The following is a 25,403-nucleotide window of genomic DNA, read 5'->3' on the forward strand; positions in this document are numbered from 1 at the left end:
GATTTTCAGGTGTCTGCTGCCTACATTACGATTTTCAGGTGTCTGCTGCCCACATTACGATTTTCAGGTGACTGCTGCCCACATTGCGATTTTCTGGTCACTGCTGCCCACATTACGATTTTCAGGTGTCTGCTTCCCACATTACGATTTTCAGGTGTCTGCTGCCCACATTACGATTTTCAGGTGTCTGCTGCCCACATTACGATTTTCAGGTGACTGCTGCCCACATTGCGATTTTCTGGTCACTGCTGCCCACATTACGATTTTCAGGTGTCTGCTGCCCACATTACGATTTTCAGGTGTCTGCTGCCCACATTACGATTTTCTGGTCACTGCTGCCCACATTGCGATTTTCAGGTGTCTGCTGCCCACATTACGATTTTCAGGTGTCTGCTGCCCACATTACGATTTTCTGGTCACTGCTGCCCACATTGCGATTTTCAGGTGTCTGCTGCCCACATTACGATTTTCCGGTCACTGCTGCCCACATTACGATTTTCCGGTCACTGCTGCCGACATTACGATTTTCAGGTGTCTGCTGCCCACATTACGATTTTCAGGTGTCTGCTGCCCACATTACGATTTTCTGGTCACTGCTGCCCACATTGCGATTTTCAGGTGTCTGCTGCCCACATTACGATTTTCCGGTCACTGCTGCCCACATTACGATTTTCAGGTGTCTGCTGCCCACATTGCGATTTTCAGGTGTCTGCTGCCCACATTACGATTTTCAGGTGTCTGCTGCCCATATTATGATTTTCAGGTGTCTGCTGCCCACATTGCGATTTTCAGGTCACTGCTGCCCACATTGCGATTTTCAGGTGTCTGCTGCCCACATTACGATTTTCTGGTCACTGCTGCCCACATTACGATTTTCAGGTGTCTGCTGCCCACATTACGATTTTCAGGTGTCTGCTGCCCACATTACGATTTTCAGGTGTCTGCTGCCCATATTATGATTTTCAGGTGCCTGCTGCCCACATTGCGATTTTCAGGTCACTGCTGCCCACATTGCGATTTTCAGGTGTCTGCTGCCCACATTACGATTTTCTGGTCACTGCTGCCCACATTACGATTTTCAGGTGTCTGCTGCCCACATTGCGATTTTCAGGTGTCTGCTGCCCACATTGCGATTTTCAGGTGTCTGCTGCCCACATTGCGATTTTCAGGTGTCTGCTGCCCACATTGCGATTTTCTGGCCCACATTACGATTTTCTGGTGAACACTGCCCACGTTACGATTGTCTGGTGAATGCTGTCCATGTTACAATTTTTTGGTGAACGCTGCCCACATTACGATTTTCTGGTGAACTCTGCCCACATTACGATTCTCTGTCCCACATTACGATATTCTGGTGAACGCTGCCCACATTACGATTGTCTGGTGAATGCTGTCCACGTTACAATTTTCTGGTGACTGCTGCTCACGTTACGATTTTCTGGTGACTGGTGCCCACATTACGATTTTCTGGTGAACTCTGCCCACATTACGATTTTCTGGTGAACTCTGCCCACATTACGATTTTCTAGCCCACATTACGATTGTCTGGTAAAATGCTGCCCACTTTACAATTAATTTACAGTGAAACGCTGCCCCATTACGATTATTTGGCACCTATGGGGGGGGCCCCATCCAAATATTCGCAGGGGGGCCCAGTGATTTCTAGTTACGCCCCTGGTTCTGGGTGATACAGCAGTGGAAAATGGGCCCTCGGGGTGGTAATCTGGACCTTACATTAAGAAAATTAGAGGCAAAATGGATCTATAGATTGGGGACACTAGCACCAACAGGCTTGAATGAGGGTTTTACGTACACTCTTTTCTTATAAGGAAATGGGAGGAAATGGGCGAGGAGATTACAGACACACCCCCCCCCCCCACCCCCACCCCCCACTTATGATTGAACAACAAAATTAAAAACAGTATAGTTCAAATATATGCTCCTTTAAATAACCCTGGTGACTGTGCACACCACCGGGCCATGTTGTGAACATAACCCTTTGTTGTCCCTTATATACAAAAGCTATAGGCTGGATTGTCCCTCCATTGTTGTCTTCATAGATGGTGCATTTAACACTTTTGTCAACATCATTGTATGATTTCTTGGTAGATTAGACGGAGTACCTATACAGTGTCTGAGATGCAAGACAACATCCTCTATGAAATCTGTAATTTTTCCTCGAAATCCCCTTCTGACTGTAAATGTGGTAATTGATATATGGGAGTAATATTTTGTCATTGACAATTATTTGGTTAGGTCTCTTGATGACTGGTCAGCCCCGGGTATTGATAATCCATCATGAAATATATTAATTATAGCTGAGTATTCCCTAATACAGTTGTTCCTTTTATGATTAAATCAAAAAGTTCTTGCCTTTAGTGAATCACTGACAAGATCTATGATGTTAAGTGTTCAGCCGTTTATATAAGAGAATGAGCCTATTTATGACAAATGAGGATGATTCATTTGAATCTCCTCTGCGAGCAGCAGGATATTACTCATGTGAGTCTGCCTAGCACTGCAAGGAACCAAGTGATTTGTTTCCTGGTTACTGCACAATGAGAAGGATTTGTTCTCTCTCCTCTACAAGCATCAGGAGTTGACGCATGTTAGTGAGTCATTCTCCTGCCGCCCAGAGAAGTCCTGGATCTGGATCGACTCTTTTGTTCCAGATGAGCCGCTCCAGCAGGGACACTGAAAGGCTCTCTGCTGGTGAGTCAAACTGGCGTTACAGGGAGTGACTCCTGGGCCACCGCATGAACCAATAGGAGGAAGGGGGGCGTATTTGGGCTACCTGCAGCTGCTCTCTGAGTGGCTGGGAGACGCTGGGTGATGTCAGTGGCGGGGGGGACCAATCAGAAACACCGAATCTCTGCAAGTTAAGGAAACAGGAATTTGTTAGCTTATGTTACTGAGATGGATGTGCGGCAAACAGCGCTATGTAGTAATGTGAATAAGGTATGCCTTATGTGCTTTATGGCGATTTTCAACCACTGCAAAGTGTTTAATCAGATTACTTGGGACCTTATGGAACCCAAAATGATTGGTTGGGAAGTGATTGATGGGGCTTTAGACCAATCAAGAGACCTCTTTCTAGTAGGGAGGAGCTGTTTAACCACATCCCCCTCCCCATGTGACCAGTGATAAGTATAAAAAGGCTGGACGAAAATCAGTCTTATCTGACTGCTATCAGGGTGTAAAATGTATTTTACACCCTAGCACTATGCACTTATAGCACATTATGTTTTCCCTTGAAATTGAAAAAGCATAATTTTAGAAGTGAAACAAGTTGGGTTTATTTCTGGTGGGGGGTATTGTGTAATATACTTTATTAGACCACTGAGCTTCAGGGGTGTGATTTTGATCACATTGTGTACTTATAATGTACCCCTAGCTCAGTTGTGTATACAGAGAATCAGAGCCGGATTAAGGCTAAATGGGGCCCTAAGCAAAGTAACTGATTTGGGCCCCCCATCATGTCGTAATAGAATCAGAAGATGCAGCTGCACAGCAACATGCCGCACACACCGGGGCAGCCGAGCTACTGGTTGCTATGGGCAACAGCCCGCTTTCCTCTGAGGGTGCACAATGCAGGGAATAGCAGCAGCAAAATGCAGAGTGAGAGATGAATGGCTGGGACATTTGCACTCAGGGACTGGGGCACCCCTGTGAAGAGGGTGCCAGATATCACAGCAGCAGCACTTTCCCCCTGCATCTCCAGCCTGGCAATAGCAGAAAGCTCTGGACACCGCCAAACCAGAAGCCGTTCCCCAGACAAAATTACATATTCACCCCCACCACTGAACAACCGATTTCCTCCCAAACTAGACAGCCACCATGCAGCCTCCATCCCAGTGAATACGATAGTCCAGCAGAGAAGGCAGCCGCAGCGGGGGAGAATGACAGCACCAGATGACTCACATTCACTGAGAATCAGGAAGTTCAGAGCGAGCGGCTGCACTGTAGAAGAGACAGATGGGTTTCAGATGACGGGATCTCTATCGCTTGGATCATGGATAGGTGAGTGAGCATTTGCCATCTGCTGCTATCATTCTTGCTGCAGCTGTGGTTCTCTGTGGGAAGGGAGGGAGGAGTGGGCAGCGGCAGAGCGCACAGTAGCAGGAGGGGGACCTAGGAGGAGAGCCTGGCTCTGAAGACAATCAGCAGCGCACGGCATCATTTGACAAGACAAATAACATTTATATCGCTCTTTTCTCCTGGCGGACTCAAAGCGCCAGAGCTGCAGCCACTAGGACACGCCCTATAGGCAGTAGCAGTGTTAGAGAGACTTGCCTAAGGTCTCCTACTGAATAGGTGCTGGCTTACTGAACAGGCAGAGCCGAGATTCGAACCCTGGTCTCCTGTGTCAGAGTCAGAGCCCTTAAAGGGACTCCGAGCAGTGCCTGTGGGTATGCCTTTAAGCATATCCACAACTAATTAATTACATCCTCAAACCTACCGGCATGATGTTTGTAAATATATCCCCCTGGGTTCCTTATATTTCATTGCATTGTGCTGAATTGAGCTGCCGACTTTGGAGAAAAGTCGTCCTGTGTAATACAATGTAACTATGGAAAGATGCATATCATTTTGAAGCTCTCTTTCTCCTCTTTCCAATGATAGATAAACTGCCACCTTTTAGTTTTAGCTATTTTCACGATTGAAATTGCCGTGGCCGTGATTTAGAAAATAGCGATAACTAAAAGGCATAGGGCGGCGGTTTATATATCATTGGAAAGAGGAGAAACAGAACTTTAAAATGATATGCATATTTCCATAGTTACTGCACTGCTCAGAGTCCCTTTAACCATTATACCATCCAGCCACCGCTGACAGGATGGCGAGGGCTGGTTTATGTGCTGATGGGGCCCCTTTGACTCTGAATGGGTCCCCAAGCGACTGCTTTTGTTGCCTGGTCGGTAATCCGGCCCTGCAGAGAATGCATTTGTTATGAAAGCAGTTAGCATATTTTAATAAATCATTATTAAAAGTTAAGTTTTATTAGTGGTCCCCTCACACAGAGGGTACTTTGTTGTTCATTTAGGAGCCTGATCAGTACATTACACAAGAGTAAGAGGCGGGGACACAGTGGTGCAGTGCTGATCAGATCAGGCATTGGTCCTGTAATCCCAGCACACTGCAGGGTTATCAGCTGTGCAGGGACAGGGGAGGAGCCTGATCAGTACATTACACAGGAGGAAGAGGCAGCCAACCAGCAGGGGCACATCAGTGCAGTGCTGAGCGGGGCACCGGTCCTGTCATTCCAGCACACAGCAAGGTTATCAGCTGTGTGCAGGGAAGACAGGGCAGGTGCCTGATCAGTACAGTAGCAAACCTTTAAATCCGGGGACAGCACAGTACAAAGGAACCGGAAATGTTCTGCTGAGAGACACTTCCTGATATAAATATAAGACATCCCCCAAAAATAAGCCATAGCACATCTTTTGGAGCAAAAATAAATATAAGACAGTGTCTATTTTCGGGGAAACATGGTACATAAAGCCCCCAAATTTCCATATTCACTATAGGAAGTAGCAAGACCCCAGACCTCATTCATGTTATTTGTGTTTAAGGGAAGGCAATGTACAATTTGCTTTAAAGCTTCAAATGTGCATAGCATTCCTGCAAGATATTGTTTTTTTTTTTTATATAAAAACAAAATTTGTAGCATCCCAAAAAAAAAGCCTAAAAAGATAATGCTCCAAATATACATGTAAGCCTCTGTTTTTTTCTAAAATAGGTCCCTTTATGTCCCCTAATTGTACATTTTTTTCTAACCTGGTCTGTGTGCCTTTGCTGAACCCCCCGAAGCATTTATACAGTGATATAAGCCTGTTATCTAGGTAATGTTTGCTGTGGCTGGGACAGTAATTTGTAAAATAAGCAGCAATTTAATACTGAGCTGGGTTAAAAAAGGGCAGAAATTGTGGAACTTTTTCCATCACACAGAAACAGTAAAAGTGGAAACCAGCAAACAATATTATTTTATTTTTTCATATCACACTTCTCTTAAATTTAACAGTGAACACTAAGGTTGCATTCACAGTGGGACGTTGCGTTTGAAAGCGACGTTAAAGTCCCAGCGTGTCTGCGTTAGGAGGTAATGCACTGCAAGCAGCGAGTTAACACAACACTACATTTTTTAATGCAACTTTAACGTCGCACTGTGAACGGCAGAAAAGATTAGCATTGCAGTGCTGTAAGCTGCATTATAAGACTTTATAACATGCGACCAGAGTTGCTCGGATACCCCTTTTTAAAATCCGAATTGATTGGGATAGTTAGAAATCCGGATCGGATATCCGAATCTGAACGTTCCGGTATCCGCATAGATGCGGATATCCGAATGCATTATCCAGGAAATTCGAATTACTTCGGATATCCGGACTGAAAACTGGAAGTGGCCTTTAAATTGCTTCCAAAATGTGTTTTAGGGTAAATGAGGCATGTAGCATCATGTTTTTTTAAAGAGAAACACAAATTGATTATGTGGGGAGTTAAAGTACAAAAAAAATAAAATAAATGGTTATAAATTAACATCAGGACTAGGTTCCAGACAGCGGTCGTGCAGCCCACATTGTGTCCAAAGTCCAATCGCACAAGTGGGACATCACAGTTTTCAGCTCAGATACCTCAAAAAAATTAAAAAAAATTTTTTCAATAAAATACAGCTATTGTAGTGGCGTGATAGCTGGTGGCAGTGGCAGGCTATTGTAGTGGCGTAATAGCTGGAGGCAGTGGCAAACTGGCACTGGCAGCAGAAGATATAGTTCTGTGTGGACCCTGGTGGTGGTGGGTACCACACACATGAGCAGCAGGAGGAGTAGGTAGATGAAGCTATTGTAGTGGCGTAATAGCTGGTAGTGGCAGTGGTAGACTGGCAGCAGAAGATATAGTTCTGTGTGGACGCTGGTGGTGGTGGGTACCACAAACAGGATCAGCAGGAGGAGTAGGTAGATGCAGCGTTTGTAGGGGCGTAGTAGCTGGTGGCATTGGCAGACTGGCAGCAGAAGATATAGTTCTGTGTGGGCCCTGGTGGTGGTGGGTACCACATACAGGAGCAGCAGGAGGAGTAGGTAGATGCACCCTGGCGGTGGGAGCAGCACAGGCAGCAGGAGACAGGAGGAGGAGAAGGAGTGTAACGTGTGGCAGGCAGCATGGAGATTCCACCATGGCACCTAGTGTTGGTACCACGGCACAGTTAAAACATTAAAAAGGAGAGGTTCCAGGAAGCGGTCATACTGCTACAGTTGGGGCCTCCCCACAACTCGGACAGCACAGTTATCAGCCCAGACACCTCCCCAAAAATTACACAGCAATTGTGTTCAGATAGTTCACCATGGCACCTAGTGTTGATACCATGGCACAGTAAAAACATTAAAAAGGAGAGGTTCCAGGAAATGGTCATACTGCCGCAGTTGGGGCCTCCCCACCATGTCCCCCTCTTGCCAACAACAGGGGCTAGGAATTCACCAACCACCCAAGCCTGGTTTATTTTCAGAAACGTCAGTCTGTCCACAGACTGGGTGGACAGACGAGAGCGCTTTTCGGTGACCACACCACCAGCCGCACTGAAGCACCTCTCGGATAGCATGCTGGAAGGGGGGCAAGCAAGGACTTCCAGGTAGTACTGCGCCAACTCGCTCCAAATATCCAGATGCTTGACCCAGTAATCCAAGGGGTCCACAGGCAGTGGTGTTGCTGTCAAGTCGCTGTCAAGCCCACTGTAGGACCCCATGTACTCTGCCACCATCCGGGTCAGGCACTGGTTCTGGCTTTGAGAGCCAGATGCTGCTGCAGGCACCTCCTCAGTCGACAGCTGTATCGGCGTGGCGTAGAGTGCCTTTGTGAGAAACAACAGGTTTGTTGGGCGCCTGCTGCTGCTGGACGCAGGCACATGCTGCTGTGCTGGCTGGACTGTGACAACAAGGGGGGTGGAAGTCTGGGGGAAGGCTTCCTCTAAGCGCCAAACCAGGGACCACTGCAAGTCCCTCATTCCTTCATTCGGCGCAGAGGGTCTCCTCCTGCAGGCTGGAACTGAGCCAGCTTCCCCTTCAGCCGTGGGTCTAGCATCAGGGTGATCCAGATGTCCTCCCGAGCACGCATCTGCTTCACCCTTGTCACTGCGCAGGCACTGCAGCATGTGCGCTGCCATGGGGAAGAGGGCTGCCATATCTGCTGGCACATGATCTTCATAAGTGCTGTCATCCTCCTCTGATTCCTGAGCCTCCTCTTGCTCTCTCCACCCCCGCACCACTGCAGCTGCACTCCACTGTGCCCCCTCATCTTCAAGGTCAGGGACCTCCAACTCCAAGTCCTCAACCTCCTCCTCCTGATGTACAGAGATGGACTGTGCAGGTGACTGCTGCTCCTGCTGGATCAAGGCTGTCTCTACCACTTCCTGCAGAGCATAGGGGGATTTTTCCAGCATGCACAACATGGTCACCCACTCACACAGCGAGGCACAGTCCCAGCTGACCATGTTGGTGGCCTCCAGGAAGGGTGCCAGCACCAAGTACACCAGCTGCATTTTTCCCCACTCAGCACTGAGGATGATGTCCGGGAGGTGGGTGGTGCCGGTCCTGGACAAGGTGGCGTCTGCGGTGGTATTGGCCAGGTGTTAGGAGTAGTTTGGTTACGTCTGTAGCGGGAGGCGGCTCAGCCGCCGCTTCCGCGTCTGATGTCACCGCGGCCCTTGCCGCGTCCTCACCAGCATCTCTCACTCCTTCCGGCAGAACAGGTCTCTTCGCATTGCATCAGAGCAGGTCAGCACACGCGCGCGCTAAGCGCCAGGACCTTTATGCGCTGAGGAGACGGGTCAGCTGACCTGTCGGTCAGCTGACATGAGTTTACTGGGTCTCGCTGCTGATTGGCCAGGCAGCGCTGGGCGGGTGGTTTGGAATTGCCTGTCTGTATTTAAACCCAGGGATGTCAGTAGTTCGTTGTCTGTTGTTGCTGAAACTTCGCAGTGAAAGCTCTCAGACCTTAGTCAGATCCTTGTGTGCTTGAACCGGCAGGACCCCGGGGATTCGCACTTAGCTTAGAATTATTATTATTATTGTATTGATTATTACTGTGTATGACCTTTTTCCTGTGTGACGGACGGTTGCGTAGCCGCAGCCGCATCCTTAAACCGCCCGTGCAGAACATGTGTAACGATTGCTGTCAGCAACACAGATTTTCTGATTATTGGTGATCTGCAGTATCACCAATAATACAGATGCTATACCTGATTATGTGGTGATCTGCAGAATCACCAATAATGCTAGTATAGCTAGACACAGGACAACCAATGTGAGATAAGTGTTTGGTGCAACAGTAATGAGGAAGAGGAGATCTCCCGAGGAGCGGGTGACTCAGACAGTACTGCAGCCAATGTTCACCTGAGGAGCAGGTGATTAATACAGTACTGCAGCCAGTGGATACCTGAGGAGCAGGTACCACTGATTGTGCCACAAATGATGACCACCTGAGAAGCAGGTGATTAAGACTATACCGCAGCCAGTGGATACTTGAGGAGCAGGTACCACTGACTGTGCAACAAAGGATGATCACCTGAGGAGCAGGTGATTAAGACTATACTGCAGCCAGTGGATACTTGAGGAGCAGGTACCACTGACTGTGCAACAACGGATGATCACCTGAGGAGCAGGTGATTAAGACTATACTGCAGCTAATAGACACCTGAGGAGCAGGTGTTACAGACAGTGCTGCAGCTAAGCTTCACCTGAGGAGCAGGTGAAGATCACTACAGATCCCTCACCAGAGGCTAGGCCCGCTGGTGAGGACAGAAAGGTCAGACAGGCAGAGTAGGCAACGTACGGGCAGATAAAGTACAAAGACAGGAGGCTGATTCAGTGTTAAGTTCAGGCAGAGTCGGCAACAGGAATCAGATGGGCAGAGGTAGAGAATCAACAAACAGGAGAATAGTCAAAGGAAGCAGAAGGTCATAACAGATAATACAATGCCATAGTACTTTAAGCTATCAACAGAATCTGGCTAAGTGTGGATCCCCAGCTCCTGCTGGTTCTAGCACACTTTGGGATCTGACTAAGGTCTGAGCGCTAACACGTTAGCATTCGCAACAGCAGACACGGAGCAACTGACAGACTAGTACTATATATACAGAGGCGCTCCGCAGCGCTGCCCCAGTCACTCAGCCAATCCAAAGTACCGTTGGAGTCAGCTGACTTGGCAGATCAGCTGACTCCCCTTCTATTCGCATAAAGGTCCTGTCGCCTGGCGCGCGCGCGCGTAGCCCTCAATCTATGTGCAATAGAATGACCAGGCAGAGCACCAGCATGTAACTGCGAGGCAGAGGCTGCCGGCTGATACGCGGAGATAGCCGCCATGCCGCTTGCCTCTGCGGCGGTATCTCCGCTATCTATTACAACATGCGATCGCAATCGATTCTCTGCATCGATGCGGTTAAGATCGATAGAATCTAGATTGGTTGTGTAGGAGCATCTGCAGTCAATCTGGGCTCTCTCTTTTCTCAACAGAGAGCTAGCAGTACTTAGGTACAGGATGTCTTTTGATTTGTTAATTAGCTTGGGTCAGGCCTGTGTCCAGGAGAATGTTTATTTTTAATTACCTTAGGCAGATGCCAATTGCCCACCATTTGGTGAGCCTTTTCATACAGGGAGAGCCAGGAAGTTACTCCCAGCAGGAAGCCTATTCCAAACCTGCTTCCCACAGACTGACGGGCACCGCAAGGGCAGATGCAGGTATTATATAATGTTTTGCCTATTTACAGAATACCGTAAATAGGGTAGTTATGAGAGCAGTATCATTGGATCCGTAGGGTCATGCTGAATCTCTTGATACCAGATGAGAGGGGCCCGGGGCCCCTACAACCCAGTTATTAAACTTCTCAGGAACTGAATCCTCTACCCTAAGCAAGTTTGGTATCATATGAACTGGCATATTCTGAGGAATATGAATCTGTGATGGTCATGTGGGTGCGGGAAGCGTAAGCCGAGATATGACAAATGTCATATTTGGTGGGCATGGGAAACCCACCCAGGGGATTAACCGCCCCTGTCCAGCCCCTGGGCTGAACCTAAGACTCCACCCAAAGATTGGGGTCAGTCAAAAGTGTTTGCGAGGGACCCCTCCCTCAGTCCTCCAAATTCCATCTGTATGAGAGCATGTCTGCTGCCAGCCAGAGGACACATCTTGTCTGAACTTTGCTCTGATCTGAAACAAAGAATTTTGCTGAAATTGAAACCAAGGACTTTATGATTTTCCCACAAAAGGACATCTTCCATGAACCTAAGTATTTTATCCTTTTTCTTTTCATACTGTGTTATCATTTGTCTCTATAATTGTTGATTTTGACGATTTTCTGTATATATTAATTATTTATATTGCACGTAAATAAAGACTTTATCAAAATCGTTTACTGTTCCGCTACACCTGCTATACAGCCATACACAGAAACTGAACTCAGGTCTCTGGAGAGACGCTACCATTGTTGATATCTAGACAGAATACAACGTGTTTTAACCATTTTATTTGCAGGATCAATCAGTCAGTCGGTAGGGACCACTGGCCCATACCAGTGGTGGTGGCAGATATACCCTGAAATAGTGTGTAAGTTGTAATTACCGTACCTCACAGGCTCCCTTCTAGTCAGGCTGCTGCCCAAATTCCGTCGATTTCCGTGCACCGATTGCGACCACAGTTTGCATGGTCTGTGTGCTGAAACCGATTGGAAGGCAATTTGCGTTCCGACCACCAGGGCTCCTGTGACAGTGTTTGGCAGTGGTTGGGATCTGTGTTGTGCTGAAAGTATCTAAGATAGAACTAGCGCTATCAAGAAACAAACTCATTCGTTGGTGTAGCTGGAATGCAATATATTTTTTATATATACAGAGAGACTGTGTAGCCAGTACCCCTCCCCAAAAGTTTTATTTTATTTGGCATGGAAATGTCCGGGAACTACAAGAACATGTGCCTGGCGGACCTGCAAAATCTTTGCCAAGCGAGAGGCATTGACGTCGGCTGCAAGAAACAACAGGACCTGGTAACGGACTTGTACAGATGGGATAGCCAGCAACTGCGGGAGCTGGATCTGTCCGCTGAAGTGGATACCATCTGACTCACGTCGAGGGGAACCAGGGACTGAAGATCCTGAGCGTACAGAGGTTGAGCAACTTGCGGGCAATGCGGCAACAGTTACGCAGGAGACTGTCAGTGTGGACCCCAATCTCAGAGCTCCTTAAAGTACTCGCTTGGAACCAGCCAGTACTGGAATGTCCATTTGTGCTGACCCGGTAATGCAGCTGGCATTACGAAAGCTGATGGACACTGACCTGGAAAAGTACCTGCAGTACATGCAGTTGGAGCACCAATCTGCAGAGGCACGAGAGGAACGGGAGCGGCGGGCTGCTGCTGCAGAACGACCCGCTGGCCAGACCCCTGAGCTCTTCCAGGCTGCTGTCAAATCAAACAGCCCCAAAGAGCTCAGTGCTGCCTGTCACACACGCCAGGAAGGCTGCAGACGGAGAGGCTCCTGGGTCCTCAGGGTCAGGTTCCGGAGTGGATGTTGCTGACCCAGCAACATTTGCCACTTCAGCGGACAGTCCCTCTGCTGTAGACCTGCTAGCGCTGCTGGTTACCACTGCAGTGGAGGGAGTGTCCGCATCACACATATCATTGCTCATACATTTGATCTCAACAACATCTGCAGGGGAAAGATCTGGCCTGGTGCCGTCTGCCCCTTTAGTGAGCAGTTCATCTGCTGCAGCCCAGCGAACAATGCTGGTTACTCCTGCAGCTGACGGAGTGTCCCCATGACAAGCATCATTATGTAGCACGACACATATATCAGCATTATCTGCCTTAAACATATTGTCATATAGAGCATCACATACAACATCAACATTATCTGCAGCATTATACACATTTCTACTAAGCACTTCACAGGTATCATCAACAGTTCCTGCATTGATTACCTCGATTGTCTGTTCATCATAAATGACACCATCAGTTTCTGCATTTTCTGTATCAACATGTCCCACTCCAGGCCTAGGCACTGGAGACTCACTAGGGCTGGCTCCTAGTATACAGTCCGTAGCCCCTGGAGGCTCACCAGCACCCCCCACTTGCACAGAATTATCAAACAGTCCCTTGAAAGAGTCCTGAACTTCTGCTGGGGAGGCGGGCTCCACGGGAGTTAGAGTAAGCTCATACTGGGCCACTAGCCGTCCCAGGTCAGTACCCAACAAAACGTTCATGGGGATGGCATCAGTTACCCCCACTTTTCTCATTCCACTGCTGGCACCCCAGTCCAGGTGAACCCATGCTGTGGGTATGGCTGGGCTGACACCCCCAACTCCTTTGACAGCCATAGTCTTGCCAGGAATGTACTCCTCCAGATTCACAAGCTGGGGGTGCACTAGAGTCACCTCTGCTCCAGTGTCCCTCAGGCCGGTGGTAACTGTATCCCCGATTATGACAGGTTCTAGATTCTCTGCATAGCCAGTGGCATTTCTGGTAGCACACAAAGCAGTTTGGACTTCACTGGGGTTTGAGGCCTCACTGGATTTTGGGGCCTCCCTCTTCCTCTCTGGGCAAGTCATGCTGATATGACCCACCCTGTCACATACAAACCATTTCCGGGTGTCAGTGGTTGGTTGCTTGAATCGAGGAGACAGCGGTGCTTGCCTCCTCTGGGTGATGGGTGAAACAGGTTTAGCAATCTGTTCTCCCCTCCAGCTGGATGTAGTAGTCCTCCGGGACTCGGGTGCTCTATGGGCCGTGTAGGAATTGGCAATTTCCGCAGCCTCATCCACTGTCTTTGGTTCTCGATCCAGCACAAACAGCCGGACATTAACAGGACAAGTGTGGAGGAACTGGTCTTTTATCATCAGTTCCTGCAGGGCATCCAGGGTTTTGACTGACAGTTCTTTTAACCACTGCTGGAAGGCAGTGCGCAGGTTGCAAGCATGATCCAGGTAACTGTCATTAGGACCTCGCTACACTGTCCTGAAACGTTTGCGATACACCTCTGGCGTGAGGTGGTATCGCGCAATGATGGCTTTCTTAATTGCCTCAAAGTCTGCTTCTTCCTCCTGGGGGAGACTCACAAACGCCTCCAGGGCCTTGCCTCTCAGCCCTGGTGTGAGATACCTTGCCCACTGCTCACGGTGCACCCCATACTGATGACAAGTCCTTTCAAACCCCTGTAAGAAAGTGTCTATGTAAGAGTCTTTGTCCATAGCAGGGAACTTATCCAGGGGGATTCTGTGGACTCGCTCACCTTCGCGTTCTGTGGGTCCAACAGACCGGTTCTGCTGCTGAAGTTTAGCCAGCTCCAGCTGGTGTTGACGCTCAGCACTTTCCCTCTTGGTTTGTTGTATTTCCCTCTCTGCTTGCCAATGTTCCAGCATCAGCTTTAGGCGCAGTTCGGGATCAGCCGTCCCTAGCAGCTGTAGGTCAGCTTCCAGAGATGTCATCTCCGTGTTCGGTGGATCGTCCAGGACATCGTCTCCACTCGCATTCGGTGGCGAGAGCGATTCCTCCTCTGGCGTGTCGTGAGCTGCATTTGCTGGCGTTGGAGCATGGGCTTGCTCTGCCTCATACTCCTCACGGGCACGAACTAACTGCTCCTTCGTCTGGCCGCTCGCCGTCTCGATGCCTCTGTGCTCACACAGGTTGAGTAGCATCTCTTTGCTTTGTCTTGAATAGCTGGTTGCTTTTTGAGCCATCGTTTTGCCAAATAAAAAGAAAAAAGGGGGAGGGGAAGCAAAAATGCCAAGTGTGTATCCTTGAAAATAAAAAGTATATAGAGTCTGCACTGAGTAGACTGCAGATACGGTTCCCGACTGCGGGTTTGACCAGATCAAGCGGGGAGCAGCTTTATTTAAGCTAAAAACAAGGCTGTGACCCCTCAAATACTTCTCACTGCCACCACTAGCTGCTGCTAGACACTTCCACTCAGTGATCTGCACGCAGTCCGCGCTTTCGTATTCGGGTCAGCTTTGCGCTTTAGGCCGAATACGGGAACGCCATGCACACACACACAGTACAATCGTACAGTAGCACGGCATGATCAGGCACTGACTTGTAATGCAAGTTACACTGCAGTCTCTTCTAGGCTATGAGTGTTAGTTTAGTACAGCAGAAGTCAAACTTATTAAATAACGCTTTAATATTCCATAAAAAGTGGAACAATGCAGAAAGTAATATATACAAAAAGATTTACAAAAAACAAAATAAAAAGTTACAACATAAAAGTTACAAAGATACACACGACAATTTTCATAAAAATAAAATGGGATAAACGTTAATTGAACTTCCAGCGCAAATGTCCAACCGTGAAGAGACACAAATTTTCCGATTCGATCGGGATCATCTCTAGCGATGTGCTACTCTCAGGAGAAGATAATTTTTAGGCATCTGGCCCTGCTTTTTATACTGGGAGATACATTGCCGGGAGGCTGCAACTTCATGAGAAACCTGTCAGGAACAAAGTTTATTTTAATTATGGCATGTGTGCACACATAACTGTAATTGTACACACACTAATTAAGTAACTTTTCAGCAATTTCCACCATGATTTACTATGACTCAAAAGAGGGCTTCAGTTGCCATACAATATAACACAAAATAAAAGAAATCAAACAGGATTGGTTGCATAACTTCTTCACATCTCTCTAGTTTTTGGAAATCCACCTCACTTTGGGTTTTATTCACCAAACTCAGGTAGAGTTTTTGTGAGCAGACAGTGGATGTCGATTTTACCAATATTTACCAAAGTTGCATAGTGTGTGTTGCACACATAGCACAACCTGTGCTATGTAAACAGCACAAGTGATGCTCGGATACCCCCAATCACAAATTGTCTATTGTTGTGACTTAGATGAAGATCAGATCACATTTTATGACCAATTTGTGCAGAAATCCATATATTTCCAAAGGATTCAAATACTTTTTATTGCTACTCTATATGATGCACATTTGCTCTATAAAATACATTTTTTTTCCTAGGCTGCATTCTCTTACAGCTGGTAGTAAAAATCTGACAGATCTGAGAGGTCTTAGACAAGTCTATCTCCTCATGGAGGATTTTATACGTTTACAAAAGCATTAACAGAAGTTGCTGAGTCCAACTGCCAAAATAGTGTGCAAGAAAGTAGAGAGGCTAGCAGACATCTTTGTAAAGATCTTTTACAGGGATTGTTTTTGAAATGAATAAAGACAATTCTAAAAAAACTCCCATTAACTAGTCCAAAAACAATTCGATCTTTACAATCTTTACCTTTTTACTACCTAGTGTAATTGACAGTGACAGCATAGGAAAATAGCAACGTATAGTGCATTTTACTCTGGTAGAAATGTACATTTTAAATATATATGCATATGTGTTTTAAATGTTTCAATTATTTGTGATATCGGTCCTTTAAACAATATCAAGTTATACATTGTTTAGAATCAATATTTTAACCTGATCTCGCTAAAGCCTACAGCTGTGTGATTTGACAAACAGCTGTCCATAAGCTCACATCTAAGCTTGTTCAGCTACTCTGTTCTTTTTATTGAAAAACTAAAGCAGTCAGTCACAGGAATCCACCATATCAGCAATGTGACATTTTCACAAATGTCACATAAATGTCATGTAAAAATAATAAATCTGAATGGCTGTTATAGAGTAGTGCAGACAGTATCCTCTATAATAAAACCTAAGTGTCCGTGCGCTGTCCCTGTGTAGCGTTGTCCGTGCTGAACCGTTATGCGCATGTGCGCACTGTGCAGCATGGACAACGCTACACAGGGATAGCGTGGGACCAGGGAGCTGAGCGGGCGGCGTGTCGGCGGCCGGGCGTGCGGAGGTTTAGCGGGCGGCCGTCGGTTCAGCGGGCGTCCTGGCGTGCGTCGGTGCGACCTGGCGTGTGGCGGATCAGCTGGCGACCGGGTCTGCGGCGTGCGGCGGGTCAGCGGGCGTGCGGCGGGTCAGCGGGCGGCGGGTAAGCGGGCGGCGTACGCGCGCATGTGTGGTGACACTGCGGGGAGGGGAGGAGATGGGAGGAGAGGGGAGGTGGGAGGAGAGGGGATGGGGATACGACACAGACCTAGAGCCCGTTTTTAAATGGGCTTAGGTCACCTAGTTACAGTATAAAGTTAAAGGTGAATAACAGGGTTGCTATGATAGTAACAATGATACATAGTTTAGTTAAAAAATAAAAAAAAAATCATAACATCAAGTTCAGCCAGAAGAAGAAACAAAAACAGAAAACACTGTCCTGAACTCACACATATTCCAGTTGATGCAGGGGAAGGTGAAAAAAGAAATAAATAAAAAACTAAGGCCTGGGCCAAATAGCCTTCAATTGTAAAATAAATCCCTTCCCGTCTTCAGATAGCTGTCAGATAAAATTCTTGTAATCTTTAACATTATTTGATGGTCAGACTTTAACATTATTTCCCTCTCATTAGGTTACTCGCTGTCTTGTACTGTGTGCAGTAATATAAATTCAACTTCCTGCACGGGTTCCAGCGTGACTTGTCCTCCTGGGTCTGTGTGTGGGGTGTCATACGTAAAAATTTATGACGGTAAGTCCCATGTGGAGAAAAAATGATTTGGTGTGGATTAAGTAAACTTGATTTGAAGGGGGGGGGGGGGGGCGGAAAAAAATAAATGATCCAGTAAACCTGGGTTGAATTTTAAAAAATTATCTCCTGTCTGTTAAATTGTGAAAATTGACAGCCCTCATCTAGATTATATCAGAGCATAAGGTATACTGTACAAACAGTAGATAGATGTATTTTCCAGTGAGGCACATACTCATTTAGAAAAAGCCACAATATCACGGAACAATGGAGTAAACAGGTATTCTATGAAACTACTTCCTGGTGTCACCCATCAAAACATATTTAAATGTCATGTTTTTTACAGGTGCCATCAGATGCACAGCTTCATAATGGCTGCGACTGTCACAAAAGTGACAAAGAGAATAATATAGATTTCTAATTAATGTTAAATTGCAGTTAAGATGCTATACCGTATGTGTTTATATATGTTCTTTTATTTCCTCTGAGTTTAGTTATGGCCCATTTATATGGTGCATTGGCCCTTATTCAATTTCCTTTTTTCTCCTGGGTGTCCTCCCAAGAGATTACATTTTATCATATCCAAAAAAATTATTGGTCAGCACTAAGCAATAAGCATACTGTAAATCATTTGGGTAGAACTTTTTACCTACTTTTTAGTACTTTTTAATCTGCAGAGTGCTGGAAAGTTATTTTTTAAACTGAAGATGAAAAATTATTACTAGGTGAAAACTCAGGAGAAAAGTGAATTATATATGGGCCAAAGGCCCATATGCAATTCACTTTTTTCTTGTGTTATCTCCTAGGAGATAATTTTCATATCCTCTTTAAAATAACTTTTAAGCTTTTTACAATTGAAAAAGTTGTTGGTGAAAAGTACTAGCAAAATTATTTAGAGTATTTGCTTGCTTGCTGGGGGTTTAAAATGCATTTTATGACCTGGGGCCATATGCAATTCACTTTTCCTCTTGAATTTTCTCTTAGGAGATAATTTTTTATCTTCTACTAGCTGATTGCCCGGCGTTGCCCGTGTATGTATTTGGCTGGTGTTGGCTCTGCATACTTTTTCTAGCCCTAACACACAATTACTCAATGACCACGTTTTGGAATGTTGGGGTCTTTGGCATCAATAAATTGTATATTCCCATAAAAATTAAACAAATCTGATAGGCTGTTTGTGGCTCCGCCCCTCTCCTGTATTTGAACCCCAGTCATCCAATGACCAACTGTAACAGATTTGAGGCATCTGCTATTAACAGCGTAAAAATGGCATCAATTTAAATATTCCCTTGAAAATCAACAGGTGCATTTTGATTGGCTATTATAGGCTCCACCCACTTCCCTGAATATTAATCTCAGTCACTCAGTGATCATCTGGGCAAAGTTTGAGAACCCTGCCATTAACAGTGTAGGAATGGCTGCAGTTTATATTGTCCCAGTGAAATTTGTTTTTGGCTCCACCCACTTTTTGTAACCTTGACACACAGTCACTCAATGACCAAGTTTGTGAGCTTTAGGGTCCTTGGCATCACAAATTTGTATTTTCCCAGTGAGATTAAACAAATCTGATTGGCTGTTTGTGGCTCTGCCCCCTTTTCTGAATTTGAACCCCAGTGACCCAATGACCAACTGTACCAGGTTTGAGGCTTTTGCCATTAACAGGGGAAGAATGGCAGCAATTTTAATATTCCCCTTGAAAATCAACAGATTAATTCTGATTGGCTGTTTTAGGCTCCACCCACTTTTCTGAATATTAATCCCAGTCACCCAGTAACCAACTGTGCAAAGTTTGAGAACCCTGCCATTAACAGTGAAGAAGAGCTGCAGTTTACATTTTCCAATGGAAATCTGTTTTGGCTCCACCCACTTTTTGTAACCTTGGCACACAGTCACTCAATGACCAAGTTTGTGAGCTTTCGGGTTCCTGGCATTAAAATTGTGTGAAGTTTATCCAGCAAAGAAATCTGATTGGCTGTTTGTGGCTCCACGATTTTTATACACACAAAATTGTCCATTGACACCTTTTCATCTTGTCCCAATTAATCTTGTTTTTATTGCACAATAAACCTCAACATACAAGTTGCTCCTCTTAGGAACCAATTCACAGACAGTATTAAAATATTTTTCTGCGCAGAAAACAAACAAGGTTAAAAACTAGGAGCTATCTTGCATTCCCCATATACGTGTTCCATCTAGGCTTGCGTGCATGGAGTCTGTCAATTAATGACCCTTATGTTCCATGCACCCAAGCCCAGTCTGTCTAGCTGTCACACATCCAACATACAGCAATGCACACAGCAGCTGCTACCCTCTATTAGGGATAAGTCCTTTTGCAAAGATACCGTGCTGCAGTGCTAGACCATTGGCCGGCTTCATATAAGTTCAGTTCATCAAACTCTATTGAGAGAGCAGTACATCTCAGACACTATTTCTCTATGTAGTGTGCACCATGGTAACATTAATTATACTTGCGGTAATCCACCGCTGTAACGTCCTCCGCTCTGCTCCGCGTGCCTTCCGAGTGTGTTTTGCAAAGGATTCCCCTTTTAGGCTTGCCTGGCCCTTAGAGACGGTTTCCAAGCTCTGCACGCAAAGTCTTTTTTACATGATCGCCCCTTCAGAGCATGTGGGAGCTCAGGGCTTGCGGTGATCACTCTTCTCGCCTTTATTAGCGGCGGATTTGCAGCAAGCTCCAGCCGGTATTGGCGGTATGGGGCGGCGGGGACATGTGGGTCTACACCGTGCGACTGGTGGCTCTTCCCACCTACGCGTTTCGTGTCACGTGACGCTTCTTCAGGGTGTGGCCTGTGGCTGTTGCGTCCACTATTATATAGGGGGCTGGATCTCTCCCTGTTGAATCTCTCTGTCCCCCATGGTGATGTCAGTATTGTCTCTTTCGACAAAGCTTTATTATTCCTGCTCCCTCCTGTCTATAATCCTTACAGGCAAGACAGTCCATTCAGGGATGCTCATCCGAATTCCGGATATCTGGGTAACCCGGATATCCGAACGTTTTTACGCTATCCGGCCGGATCCGGATCCCGGATACCTGGGCCCAAATCCGGATAGCTCTATGCGGATATTTGGCCGCATACCCCGGATATCCGTGGATATCCGGCAGATATCCGGATCCGGGTACTTGTTACCATGGAGATGACGTCCATGACGTCATTGAGCCAATCAGAGGGCTCCCAGCCTAAGCCCAAGCAACCAATCACAGAGGGGAACCTTGGCCAGTCCCTCCTGTATATAAGGGGCGGCCATGTTGAGAAGAATCGTCCTTGCTTTGAGACTGCCACTGAGATACATTCTCCAGTGTGTTTGGCTGAAGCAAGTGCTTTATCTGAGTGTTAAACCCAGCGTTTTTACACCTTACCAACTGTACTATAATATTGTTGTATTGTTGTTTAGCTAGTAGTGTGTTGTATTGTGATTGTAGTTAGTGCGTGTCAGTCTCTGCTGTCTGTGAGCTGTGACAGTCTCTGCTGCAGCCTGCAGCAGCTCTTCTAGTTAGGTGTCTGTGTGCACGGCCGGCCTTTGACCTGAGCGACCAGAGCGGTCGCTCAGGGCGCCGGCTTCCAGGGGGGCGCTCCTGCCGTTCAGGCACGTATGTACTTGGCTGCGGGCTCTGGCAGGTCCATCTTCCGTGTAGCTCCGTCCAAGTTCGTACTGATCAGTGTTCTTCAATACTGAGCTGCTGATTAGCAGTAGAAGGACAAGTGCCCCGCCTACCCCTCCTCCTGCTTCCTCCCCCCTTGATGTTTCTTCAGCTGTGTGTCAGCGTTCAGCAGCTGCTGTGGCGCGAAATTTGTACTAAGGAGTGAGGAGCAGTGGAGCGAGACGAGCACTGGGAGCTTTACCAGGAGGAGAGAGGAAGAACAGAGACTCAGGCAGACCCAGCCGGCAGCTGTACATGGAGGGGGAGATCGGAGACAGATAACAGCTGCATAGCCTGTGAGCTGTACATGGAGGTGAGAGCAGAGACGCAGCCAGACTGAGGACAGTCAGCCAGAGAGGGAGGAGGTGATATTCTGGCTCCTTATTTTTGCCATTTGATCTCTATTCTTGTGTCCATCTCTGTCTCTATCCTGTGTCCACCCTCTCTCCCTGTGCATCTCTCTGTGTGATTACTCTCCTGGCATCCTACTGTGCTCACCTTCCTTGCATGCTGCGCTGTGCTCACCTTCCTTACGCCCCCTGTGCCCACCTTCCTTGCATGCTGTGCTTACCTTCCTTACGCCCCCTGTGCCCACCTTCCATGCAGCCCCCCAGTGCCCACCTTCTCCATGTGTCCCCAGTGCCCACCTTCCATGCATCCCCCCTGTGTCACCTTCCCCATGCCTCCCCCTGTGCTCACCTTCCATGCGCCCCCCTGTGCTCACCTTCCATGCCTCCCCCCTGTGCCCACCTTCCATGCCTCCCCCCTGTGCCCACCTTCCATGCCTCCCCCCTGTGCCCACCTTCCATGCCTCCCCCCTGTGCTCACCTTCCATGCCTCCCCCCTGTGCTCACCTTCCATGCGTCCCCCTGTGCCCACCTTCCATGCGTCCCCCTGTGCCCACCTTCCATGCCTCCCCCCTGTGCCCACCTTCCATGCCTCCCCCCTGTGCCCACCTTCCATGCCTCCCCCCTGTGCTCACCTTCCATGCCTCCCCCCTGTGCTCACCTTCCATGCCTCCCCCCTGTGCTCACCTTCCATGCCTCCCCCCTGTGCTCACCTTCCATGCCTCCCCCCTGTGCTCACCTTCCATGCCTCCCCCCTGTGCTCACCTTCCATGCCTCCCCCCTGTGCTCACCTTCCATGCCTCCCCCCTGTGCTCACCTTCCATGCCTCCCCCCTGTGCTCACCTTCCATGCCTCCCCCCTGTGCTCACCTTCCATGCCTCCCCCCTGTGCTCACCTTCCATGCCTCCCCCCTGTGCCCACCTTCCATGCCTCCCCCCTGTGCTCACCTTCCATGCCTCCCCCCTGTGCTCACCTTCCATGCCTCCCCCCTGTGCTCACCTTCCATGCGTCCCCCTGTGCCCACCTTCCATGCATCCCCCCTGTGTCACCTTCCCCATGCCTCCCCCTGTGCTCACCTTCCATGCGCCCCCCTGTGCTCACCTTCCATGCCTCCCCCCTGTGCCCACCTTCCATGCCTCCCCCCTGTGCCCACCTTCCATGCCTCCCCCCTGTGCTCACCTTCCATGCCTCCCCCCTGTGCTCACCTTCCATGCGTCCCCCTGTGCCCACCTTCCATGCATCCCCCCTGTGTCACCTTCCCCATGCCTCCCCCTGTGCTCACCTTCCATGCGCCCCCCTGTGCTCACCTTCCATGCCTCCCCCCTGTGCCCACCTTCCATGCCTCCCCCCTGTGCCCACCTTCCATGCCTCCCCCCTGTGCCCACCTTCCATGCCTCCCCCCTGTGCTCACCTTCCATGCCTCCCCCCTGTGCTCACCTTCCATGCCTCCCCCCTGTGCCCACCTTCCATGCCTCCCCCCTGTGCCCACCTTCCATGCCTCCCCCCTGTGCCCACCTTCCATGCCTCCCCCCTGTGCCCACCTTCCATGCCTCCCCCCTGTGCTCACCTTCCATGCCTCCCCCCTGTGCTCACCTTCCATGCCTCCCCCCTGTGCTCACCTTCCATGCCTCCCCCCTGTGCTCACCTTCCATGCGTCCCCCTGTGCCCACCTTCCATGCGTCCCCCTGTGCCCACCTTCCATGCCTCCCCCTGTGCCCACCTTCCATGCCTCCCCCTGTGCCCACCTTCCATGCCTCCCCCTGTGCCCACCTTCTATGCTTCCCCCCCCCCCCCCCCCACCTTCTTTGCCTCAGTCTACGTGCATCCCTCTAATGTCCTACCATATTATTATTATTTTTCATTTATATAACGCTGACATGATCTTCTGCAGCACTTTACAGAGTACATAGTCATGTCACTGACTGTCCTCTGAGGAGCTCAGTCTAATCCTACCATAGTCATAGTCTAATGTCCTCCCATATTATTATGATGTATTTATATAGCACTGACATCTTCTGCAGCACTTTACAGAGTACATAGTCATGTCACTGACTGTCTTCAGAGGAGGCCACAGTCTAATCCTACAATTTTTTTTAATTATAAATGTTTTTTTTTAGTGCTGACATCTTCGGCAGCACTGTACAGAGTACATAGTCTTGTCACTAACTCCCTCAGAGGAGCTCACAATCTAATCCCTACCATAGTCCTACTATGTCTATGTATGTATCAGCGTAGTGTATGTATTCCTGTCTAGGGCCAATTTAGGGGAAAGCTAATTAACTTATCTGTATGTTTTTGGGATGCAGGAGGAATCCAGAGTGCCCAGAGGAAACCCACGCAGACAGCCGGGGGGGGGGGGGGGGGGGTTGGGCATACAAACTCCATGCAGATGTTGGCCTGGCTGGGATTTGAATCAGGGTCCCAGCGCTGCAAGGCGAGAGTGCTAACCACTACGCGGCCGTGCTGTTCTAACATAGTCATAGCCCAATGTGCTACCATTTATTATTTATTTACACAGCACTGGCATCTTCTGCAGCACTTTACAGAGTACATAGTCATGTCACTGTCCTCAGAGGAGCTCACAATCTAATCCTACCATAGTCATAGTCTAATGTCCTACCATATTATTATTATAATTATTATGTATTTCTATAGCACTGACCTCTCCTGCAGCACTTTACATAGTACATAGTCATGTCACTGACTGTCCTCAGAGAAACTCACAATCTAATTCCCACCATAGTCATAGTCTAATGTCCTACCATATTGTTATTATGCATTTATATAGCACTGACATCTTCTGCAGCACATTACAGAGTACATAGTCATGTCACTGACTGTCCTCAAAGAAACTCACAAGCTAATCCTACCTTAGTCATAGTCTTGGATCTGCCTATATACACTAAGAGGATCTGCAAGCCTAGCCTAAACATACACTAAAGGGGGGAATCTGCCTTTATATAATAAAGGGGGGATCTGCCTACGTGTGTGTGTGTGTGTGTGCGCGCGTGAAGAGGATGAATGGGAGGGGGGGGGGGCACCAAAATCAGTTTTCGCTCAGGGCGCTGTGAAACCTAAGGCCGGCCCTGTCTGTGTGTGCTGTTTGTGCACATAGGCCAGGCCTGTGCTATTGCCTTAGCTACACAGTATAGTTTAGGGCATAGGGAGGATTACTGTATATTGTGTAGTTATTCAGTACTGCAGTGCTAGTTGTTAGAGTAGTACTGTCTGTGTGACTATAGCATTTCTGCTGTGCTGCTCACAGAACGTCCGTTAGTGTGCACACTGTGTTCTACTGTGCTCTGTGTGACTCCGTGCTAATTAATTCAAGTCAAGTCCAACACCAATTACCCCGATTTGAATAAAGTGCAAGTACCCCACATCCATCTGGTGACATCATCAAAACTTGCACTATGTCTGCTGGCACTGGCAGCCGGGGGAAGGCCATCAAGGCCAAGAAGAGAGGGAACATTGCTGGCAACGTCACCGCCAGCAGTTCTGCCCAGAGCCAGGACAAGGTCCTCCAGCACCCAAGGCTGAGACTACAAAGTGCGACCCCCCATCACTCCCACCCCCCCCCCAGCCGTCACACACTAATTGCTATTAGACTAAGAGGCACCCCAGGGCCCCCAACATCCCCAACACCTTAATCTCTAGTTATCTGGCTTGCAGTCACAGCTATGCATGTCCTTTTCTTATTTCTTTGTGCTTCAAACACAATTGGGAATGACAGCTGAATGAATTGTGCGCCCCCTCCTACACTGCGCCCTGAGGCTGGAGCCTCTTCAGCCTCTGCCTCGGCCCGGCCCTGGACTTCTGCCACATTGCCCATTCAGCCGGTA

At 48.1% G+C, this 25,403-nt stretch overlaps 1 protein-coding gene and 1 pseudogene across 2 annotated transcripts in view; one reads left to right on the top strand and one right to left on the bottom strand.

The window, feature by feature from the left end:
* The window catches only part of LOC137523093 (uncharacterized), a 249,456-nt gene that overhangs the window by 85,886 nt on the left and 138,167 nt on the right, over nt 1–25,403 (top strand). For both annotated transcript variants that reach the window (XM_068243306.1, XM_068243308.1), the window contains exon 3: nt 17,443–17,559. In XM_068243306.1, the coding sequence (XP_068099407.1) occupies nt 17,443–17,559 (117 nt within the window). The remainder of the gene's footprint in view (nt 1–17,442; nt 17,560–25,403) is intronic.
* LOC137521335 (uncharacterized) lies at nt 12,450–14,714 on the bottom strand (annotated as a pseudogene).

The sequence above is a fragment of the Hyperolius riggenbachi genome, chromosome 6 (genome assembly GCF_040937935.1).
Source record: "Hyperolius riggenbachi isolate aHypRig1 chromosome 6, aHypRig1.pri, whole genome shotgun sequence".
NCBI classification, from domain to species: Eukaryota; Metazoa; Chordata; class Amphibia; order Anura; family Hyperoliidae; genus Hyperolius; species Hyperolius riggenbachi.